At 46.7% G+C, this 9,307-nt stretch overlaps 1 protein-coding gene across 1 annotated transcript in view; it reads right to left on the reverse strand.

Moving 5' to 3' along the window:
• Nucleotides 1-8,869, reverse strand: part of LOC146179646 (carbohydrate sulfotransferase 5-like) — a 24,855-nt gene extending 15,986 nt beyond the window's left edge. The window contains exons 1-2 of the mRNA XM_084579299.1: nucleotides 8,748-8,869; nucleotides 579-1,390 (exon numbers count right to left, since the gene is read on the reverse strand). Coding sequence (XP_084435425.1) covers nucleotides 579-1,390; nucleotides 8,748-8,781 — 846 coding nt within the window. The 5' untranslated portion in view covers nucleotides 8,782-8,869. The remainder of the gene's footprint in view (nucleotides 1-578; nucleotides 1,391-8,747) is intronic.
• Nucleotides 8,870-9,307: the final 438 nt, after the last annotated feature.

The following is a 9,307-nucleotide window of genomic DNA, read 5'->3' on the forward strand; positions in this document are numbered from 1 at the left end:
CACAAATGCATCTTCAAAAGAAACCAATATAATTTGGAATCCGTCGCTGTATGAGGAACAAACTCATTTTTTTTTAAATCTACCCAAAATCTATGTACATATTGGAAGCGTCAGCTCTTTTAAACCTATATATACACAGCGAATAGCTCTGCCAGATGATCGGGCTTAGCCTGACTTCGCCGCCAAAGACAGTTGATACACTTGGTCCGGCGCACGCCTTATCAAAGACGGAACTGGAGAAGCAACCTCTGGCAAAATAAGTTATTTTGCTCGCTCCTAGTCACGTGATATTACAACGACGAAGCCGGTGAATGCGAAGGGAATTAGCTGCTATATCATCTCCCAGTCACTTGGTATCACAGCGGCGGAGCCGGTTGAGAGCGTGCACTGAGTAGTAGAGCTTTCGCTCCAAAGATTTGGCAGGCATGCGAAGAAAAAGCGAGCGCAGCATATGCTCTGCGCACCACACCTGCGATCACAAGCGCGCTCCGCCGGCTCAAGGCGAAACGCTTCCGTCTGTGCGCTTCGTGGCAGGGGACCAGCATTCAAGACCAATAGAAACTGTCCTCTCCACTTACCTGGACGGGCGCCGCCATACATATGGAATTGAGAAACTTGGGGTCCAAGCAAACAGTCTTGACGCCGTTGCAAGCACTCCACAAATATGTATTCTGCCTGAACGGGTGTGGGTACTTCATTGCTAGTCTAAGATGGTCCGTGTGGTTTTCGAAAATACAGTTGAAAAAATCCGTAATGTATTCCAAGGCTCGAAGGCCAGCTACTCCAGATAGCCGAACTCCTGCAGACAAAGTCCTGAGCGGCTCGAAGTGGTAGAATGTCCTAGGATTTGCTGACAGGAGCTGGCCCAAGAAGGACGATCCGGACCGGAAGTAGGCTACTTCCAGGATCCTCCTGACTTGCCTTGGCTTAGGTTGTGAACGAGCGTCGTTCGCGAACTGCTCGGGTAGCGAGTCGTTAGGTCTGTCTGATGTCTCAAGAGTCTTCTGAACACTTTCGACTGTTCCGAAGAGCTTGGTAGGCGTCTTCGCTAAGTAGTTTTGTGTCACACTAGCACTGGACATCTGAACGGTTTGTGTTGTCATTGTGTCGCTTGGCGATATCACTGAACTTGCTGCGAGGTGCTTTTCGAAGGTTTTAGACACATTTCGAGCTGTCACTGCAGTGCTCCAGGAGTCGTCAGTTGGCGCATTCTTCGTCTTCCCGAGGACTATTTCATCACGTGAGTGCATGTCAGCTTGTTTACTATGAAATGCAAACAAAAAGACATTTCTAGGGTAAACCGACGCCACATCTCTCGACAACTGAAGTACGGTGAAAGTCGTCAGCAGGAGGAAGACTGCGGTCCATATATGTCTCGTTTTCAGCCATGCTGCAAGTCAAGAAAACGTGAAAAGGTATGCGTCAGCGCCTATATGTGTTCAACATCGTTTCGTGCACCGCACCAACTGCGGCGAAAACCACTAGCCGCCATGGGCTGATGTTTTCCTTGGCAGTTATTAATATACATGTTTATTCATTGCTTCATTGTATTGAGGATAATAAAGAGTTGGGTCAAGATGATCAAAATTAAAAGGGCGCTGATAGTGAACGAAAGTAAGAAGCAACACAAGCAACTGGTATTTTATTTTAGAAACACAGAAGCACATAGTCCGTACCCACAAAACCACAAACTGAATCAGGTCGCTATACTAAATGATATAGCGATATGAAAGGCCCGTGCCCAGTTCGGAAGAAAACGTAGGCGATAAATAAAGGGACGAGACAGGGTGAATAAGTGAAAATAAAAAAAGAGAAACAGCAGTAGATGGTTTGGTTTGGTTTATGGGGTTTAACGTCCCAAATCGACTCAGGCTATGAGAGACGCCGTAGTGGAGGGCTCCGGAAATTTCGATCACCTGGAGTTCTTTAACGTGCGCTGACATCGCACAGCAAACGGGCGTCTTGCCTGTCGCCTACATCGAAAAGCGGCCGCCGAGGCCGGGATTCGATCCCGCATCCTTGGGAAAAGTAGTCGAGCGCGCTAAAATAGGTTATCGCGTATTGAAACTCTGCCGCTCAAATAATACAATTTCTTTCAGAAGTAATGTAATGACGACGCACTAATACAATTGCGATCTCATCTGTTATGACAACGGCTTCCCAAGTTTTTCGAGCGCTTTACCTGAATTATCTATTAATGATGCAGATTTGGTCAAGTAGGAAAGAGCATCCATTGCATTTGGCGTGATGAATGTTTTGGTTGAGCCCGGCTGTTGCATTTTCATTAGTATTGGCATGCTCGCGGAACATGTCATTGATACAGGATCTATAGGTAGGGTCTATGTACGGGTACTGCCCTAGCGAAAAACACTGTATGAGTCAAAATATCCTCATACAGATTTCTCATATAAACTTATACAAATCTCATTAATTCTCATATATTTCTCATATGATGAATGAGTTTAGTATGAGACTATATGAGATGAGTATGAGTTTAGTATGAGAATTTGTATGAGGGTATTGTGTGTGTGTGGGGGGGGGGGGGGGGGGGGCTCATAGGGTTTTTTCACTAGCGCATATAGCCGGTTCTATGTAGGTCAGACAAGAAGAGGTATTAACAATAGATTGTGCGGTACCGCGGATTCATGAAATGCAACAAATGGGTATAAGCTGCTAATTCATGGGGCCAAATGCAAAGGATGCTCTGCCCTGCTTGATTGAACCCGCATCATTGTGGTATCTGAGCCATCATTCTCGAGCAATTTTGAGAGCGTTGATCATCAACACAAAAGATCACAGTTATGTCAGTTCGCCTTCCGTAACATTGGCCTCGAAAACATGCACTTTCTCATAGCATCACAGTCTTGATACGCGGTAGCTGCAGTCTAACATTCCTTTATGCCTTGTTGTTGTTTCGTTTGTTTGTTTTCACTTATTCACGCTGTTCAGTTGCCGTCCACCACGATTACGCCCATAGTATATTATTTCATTCTTGACACGCGTCAAACCGCAAGTTAAACATACTTTTACACTTGTTATTTGTTTTACTGCTTGTTATTCCCCGTTAAATATTTCGCGGTCCAGCTCTTGTTAAAGTTCTTTTCACTCGAGGAGAGCCTGTGCGTTTCACTTGGCTGTATCATTCTGTGCAGCCACTTCATTGTTTTTGTGTTTTTTTTTTCTCGGATATGCATAGTTTATTTCTTTCTGAAATAAAATGGTCATTTGCTATTCAGTGACTGTGTTGCATTCCTTCCGTTTGTCCCGTTCAGCGCTGTTTCAACTGTTTTCACCGTCGAAATATTTCATCATCATCAAGTGTTGGATCACTAAATGTAACGTGTACGATGCTTCTCTCGGCTGCATCGCTTGCTAATTCATGCAGTAATTTAACGTATGAAGTGGCAATTGAATGATCACTTCTTCCTAATAATATGCTATTTGCCTGCTTCAAATCATAAATATTTTAAAATCCACATTTCTGCTGTGTCATGAAGCCAAACAAGGAGGATACATCGCAATGATGCTTGAGCCGGATGTGTCCTAAAATAATTTGCACAAAGATAAATTCCTCTTCACTTGCACTTTAAAGTGGTGCTTTACCCAGAGTAATTATGATATACGAGAACCACTGCTGTGTACGCTGCTTGATCCGGTTCTTTGTCACAGCAGATGATTACAAGTTTTAATTAATTCTGACCGATTTAAGCAACCCTTTCATCATGATTTATTATTGTACAAAAGGAACAATTATTTAGCACGTCATACTCTGAATTGATTCGTAATGAAGCTACCTAAAAAGCTTAGGGAAGCATTGCCATAATGCTGTCAGAGATGAAACATTGATATTGATAAAAATTAGCCGGATGCTCATTACACACCAATATCTAAGCTATTTAGGGCACCCCAATACTAGCCAAAGAGTAACAGCCACTGCACGCAAAATCAAAGCAACACATAAGCACTCTGCAGTGCGAGAGAAAACCTGCGTAATGCCGCATTCATGAAGCACCAAGCAATGACGTCGGTAGTCGGTAGGCAGGCAGATAAATATTTGAACGTTCGGTATAAATATTGTGGCGTGCCCTAGGAGGCTATGATAGCCTAAAGCAGCTGTTAGTTTCTTTGTAAAGTGTCGCACGCCAAAAGCTGAGTGATTGACCATTGTGCCGTCGAGATCGCAGGCTGCTGCTCATTTGTGCACTACAGCTGCGGCCACCGTTCTATATCTTTGTTGCCTGAAATGCTCCTTACAAGATATAAACTGAAATTTCCTGAAGCGTGATGATTAGGACGACGTCGTTCGAAGAAATTATCGAGTTACCTACCTGTATTCGGTCACCCCTCCTCATAGAACTTGATTCTCTGACCTAAACTTGTCAACCGCTATACTACATCAAGTGCAACAGTGCCAAAGCTGCAGCTCTTGTTCGCGTTCTCAGCATCCGCGATGAAAAATAGTGCCTGCTCTTGACGAGAGGAAATAATAGTTATTTTATCTGCAAGCTTAATACATCTTACATTTGCCATCAACTTCATAAAGAGCACCTTTTTTAGGGAGAAAAGATCGAATTCGGTGGATTTGTATGCTTTTTATGTCGTTTTCGTTCGCGTTTTCGCTGCTTCGCAACCTTACCAGCTGTGCCACTAGATGGCGCTGGCTGTGCCCTCCGCGCTGCACATCTCTTTTCGAGAAACTGGTTCTTCGGTGCGCATTTTAACGCGACAGCGTTAAGGAGCTCGTGTCGCAGAAAAGCCGGTGTCGTCGGCGTCGGCGGCGTTGGCCGTGAGCGATAAATCCCGGCATGCACTTCATAAATAAAAAGCAACTTCCAAGATGGGCTGGGTGGGTGGGAATCGAACCAGGGTCTCCGGAGTGTCAGACGGAGACGCTACCACTCAGCCACGAGTTTTTTTTTCTTTATTGCCGACTTGGACATTCAAAACAAGGCGATGAACAATAAAACGTGCCAGCATACTTTCGCGTGACACGGCAGGTTAAAACTTCTTCAGGTTTACCAAACTGTCAAGCACATGAATCCATTGTGGCTGCTCGGGGAGTGTCATATGCACTTCCCTGAACCGCACAACACTGTGTATGAAATGTTCTCGTACAGGATTGACTTGTATATCTGCATTGTTAAACTGCATTCTGGTTTTCCACAAGCTGTGGAGGCCCAGGAGCATTATTGTATGAAAGGGAAACTCCTCTGTATTAGGAAAAGGTAAAAATCGTATGCCATATGCATCTAGAGGTAGCTCTTTTTTTAAAGTTCTCTGAAGCACATCCCAGAAAAAAATGGCATCTCAACAGTCCAAAAACATGTGTTCTATCGTCTCTGGTCTTTTACACAAGAAACAGTTGGTTGACCAAGGGACGAACAAGCATCCATGTTTTGACTGATGATGTGCTAGTGTGGAGTTTAAAGAAAAATGATTTGACTGGTGGTGATATTGGTATCTTCTTAACTCTCTTGAGTACATCATCTCCTGGGCCTGGACAGTGCGACAAACGGTATATCGGTACAGGAAGCATTGTGTCCACTAGGTCCGCACACAATTTTTTCCGCTTAACATTGCACGAATACTCTATGGAAAAGCGCAAATGCAGCAATCTGTACGCGAGCACCACTTTTCGCAAGTACCCTCTTACTGCACCACCTACATTGAGACACGAACTGACAAGAAAATTAGGAAGGAGTCGACCAAGCCGAACTTGGATTACTGTTCTGAGGAAGACATCATTTTGGTCACGAAGGTACATGAGACGCGAGACAACTTGTCGCAAAAATAAATGCGCCAGACCAAGCCCTCCTTTTTGTACGGAGAGAAACAAATTTGTTCGGCTCGTCCTTTCCTAGGTCGACGCCCAAATGAAAACGGCAAATACACGGTGAAGTTTTTGTATGTTTGTCCTCGAAGCACTGAACACATTCATCACGTACCACACTTTAGCAGTAAGGAACAGATTACATATAGTGGCACGCGAGAACATGGACAACTGCCTTTCTTGCCACGCATCACTTTTTTCCTTGGCCCTCGATGCTTGGTCATGCCAGTACGGATCTGGGTCCCGGTAAGAATCAAGGGGCACTCCTAGATACAATGCTGGAGTGGTTGACCAGCGCATCCGAGAATAGTGTTCGGGTGTGACCTCCCAGCTACCATGCCAGAAACCGCAGCTTTTTTCCCAGTTTATCTGGGCACCTGTGCAGCTGCAAAATTTCTGTACTACATTCGTCACCGCACAAATACTTTCTCTATTTGCACAAAAGACAGCGATGTCGTCGGCATAAGCCAGGATTTTCACATGCACTGATTGTAGCGTGAATCCCGTTATGGATTCATTATTCCGGATGGCCAAGCAAAGCGGTTCAAGGTAGGCTGCGAATAACAATGGCGACAGTGGACAACCCTGCCTCACAGAAGATCGCAATTGGAGGCTTTCAGTGAGTTCTCCATTCACAACAATCCGTGTGGTACAGTTTTTGTATGCCATTCTAACGCCCTCTAATATTATTCGGCCGACATTTGCATGATCTAATACGGCAAACAGAACATCATGAGAAACGCGGTCAAAGGCTTTTGCCAGGTCTAGTTGTATCATCGCCACTCGGTCATCAAATGAGTCACAGCATTCTAGTATGGATCGTGCCTCGTGTATGTTAGTAGCGATACTTCACCCTTTTATGCCGCATGTTTGGTGCGTGCCTACGAGCGTTGTTATAACACCCTGCAATCTTTTCGCTAGCACCTTCATGAAAATTTTGTAGTCGACGTTGGTGAGGCTTATCGGGCGATAAGACCCCACCAACAGGCGCTTATCAGGGTCATCGGTTTTAGGAATTAGCACTATATGGGATGTTGTGAAAGACAGCGGAACACGTTTTTTCTCATAGCTTTCGTCAACAACCTTCAGCAGAGCCTGGGCTATTGCCGGTTTGAACACTCTGTAGAAAGCTGCACCCAGTCCGTCAGGGCCAGGGGCTTTGCCTGCTGGCAGGATCCTCAATTTCTTTCACGGAAATCGGCTGCTGAAGCCGTGTTTTAACTTCTTCCTCAAGTTTCGGCATAAGTGGAAGGAATTCACTATAGAAGCCCCGTTCAGTTTTTCGCGACTGACAAAGCATATCTGCGAAATGATCACAGATTGCGTTCTTGATTACTACTGTCCGCCGAAATACCTGTGCTAGTTCTTATTTCTCGTATTTTCTTTCGGCACGCGTATCGTTTCTCGTCTGATAACGCACGCTTTGTTGGGGTTTCCCTCGCCCACAGCTGTTCCGTCCGCGCCCGAATAACTGCCGCACTATACTTATCTGTGTCCATTTTTTCAAGCTGGGCTCGATGCTTGAAAGCGGTACAAAAGCGCTTCTAGTGAATGCGGTGTTGCCTTAGAAACGTGCCGTAGAATGTTATACTGCGGCGTATATCGGTAATTATGAGCATGTTACTTACAGAAGTCGCAGTTACACGAGTAGCGAAGTACGTTTCCGCTACATTTCTTCTGCGCTCTGCGCACATGCAGAGCCATCTTGCGGCAAGCACAGAAGAACCCCTCCTCGCAATGTGCGGTGCTGCCCCGACACGTGGCGCGCCACTCGCCCCTGATCAAGGGACTTTACCCTGACGTTTCGCCGTGCACCCTCACGGGTTGTAGAATCAAGCGTCTTTCCTTCCTTTAGATCACTATCTTCGCTCACCCGCTTCTCCCCTTCGGGCCGCGCGGGTACCGGTGCGAGGATGCCCCAATACCCTTGCGTTTAATAAGTTTTCTCGCTCTCTCCCCTTCCAACATCCAGCGTGCGTCACTCGAACAGTGGTGTTTAGGCGACGCGGCTCCTCTTTCCGCTCACAGCGCGATTGCTAGGTGCAGCGTCTGATGCCGGACGCCTCTGACGTGATCGCTGCGCCGTAGCGCTTCTGCTGGGAAAGCGTGCCCTGCGATGTGTGCCGAGCTGCTTTCGAGGAATCATGTTTCTGCGTGGTGCTCCCAAGCGAGGTAGAGGACGATCCCATCAAGGCGTCAGCCCCATGATCGCGTTCGCCTTCATAGCGCGTCGCTGTCCGGCTTTCTCCCTCCGAGACACCGAGTGCTTTGGTTCGTTCCACTTGCTCAGGCGCACGTTTCGTTGCCGCGCCGAACGCTGCGTTGCTCGGCGCTCACCGCGTGATTCGTGAGTGCAAAGTCCGACACGGGGCGCCTTATCAGTGATTGCTACGCCGTAGCGCATTGTCTTATACTCCTTGGCAGGTCGATGTTGTATTGCAGGGCCTTGCGCGCTCGCTCCTGAGACGCGTGTGATGGAAGCCGCGCCGTCTACCAGTGCCGGTAGCGCTGGGCGGTGCAAACGAGGTGCAATAACGCTATCGCGTTCCACTCTTGAAGGCGAAGCTTAAGCGTCCTCCAAATTTTTTATATAAGATCCGCACTGCGAAGATGTCTAGGAATGCGAAGCAAGTTATTGCAAACGTGTATGCTCGGAATAGAGCCCGTTTCCGCAGGAACCACTTGGCCACAAAACGAGCGCGGCTTAGTGATACGCCTCCCTTTTTTTTCTTGTTGCTGCGTTGCACCTGATGTATGAAACGGAGTATAGGCATGTGGTCTTTACGGCTAAAGCATCGAGAAATGAGTGCTTGTCATTTGGGAAATGAGAGGGCTTTCTGAACAGCGAGTGAGCGCAATGCTTCTCTGGACCAGAAGGTCGGCCATCGGAGGCCGCAGTAATGCAAGCATCACTCACCTCTGGAAAATGTCTTCCGCGTGTTGCCTTGCATGAACGTAGCTCATTCACTTCTTCCGTTGCCGCCAGACCAGCTGCCCTGTCAAGTACGCCGACTGCGTGTGTGTAGCTCGATCGTATTGTAAGCTCTGAAATACAGAAAGAATATGGAGCAGCATGCGACGAGCGGTTTATTAAGATGTTTCTTGCTCTCCAGCTGTTGTCGTAAGCATCTGAACTTTGTTTGGCCAGCTATTGGGAAATATTACTTTTTTTCTGCTGCTGATAAGTACATCGCAGATCGCTCATGTTGCTTCTTCGCATATTACGTCAATCATGGGAAGACAATGTCGAGGATCCCACTGTTCTCGAATATGTGCTTCAGCTGCTAGAATGACGTCAGTCCTGCCCAGGGCTCGTCGAAGCTAACGTGAAAACAGTCGAGTATAAAGCCAAACTCTACTATTAGGGTAAGGCGTGGCAGCGATCGTTTTCAGTGGGAGATAGAGTAATGCTGTTGGAGGAATCGAAGACAAACGCTCGACTTGCAGTGGGAGGAACTTGCGTAGGTTGTGGATAAA

Source organism: Amblyomma maculatum, chromosome 9 (genome assembly GCF_055883805.1).
Source record: "Amblyomma maculatum isolate TAMU_Amacu chromosome 9, ASM5588380v1, whole genome shotgun sequence".
Classification (NCBI taxonomy): Eukaryota; Metazoa; Arthropoda; class Arachnida; order Ixodida; family Ixodidae; genus Amblyomma; species Amblyomma maculatum.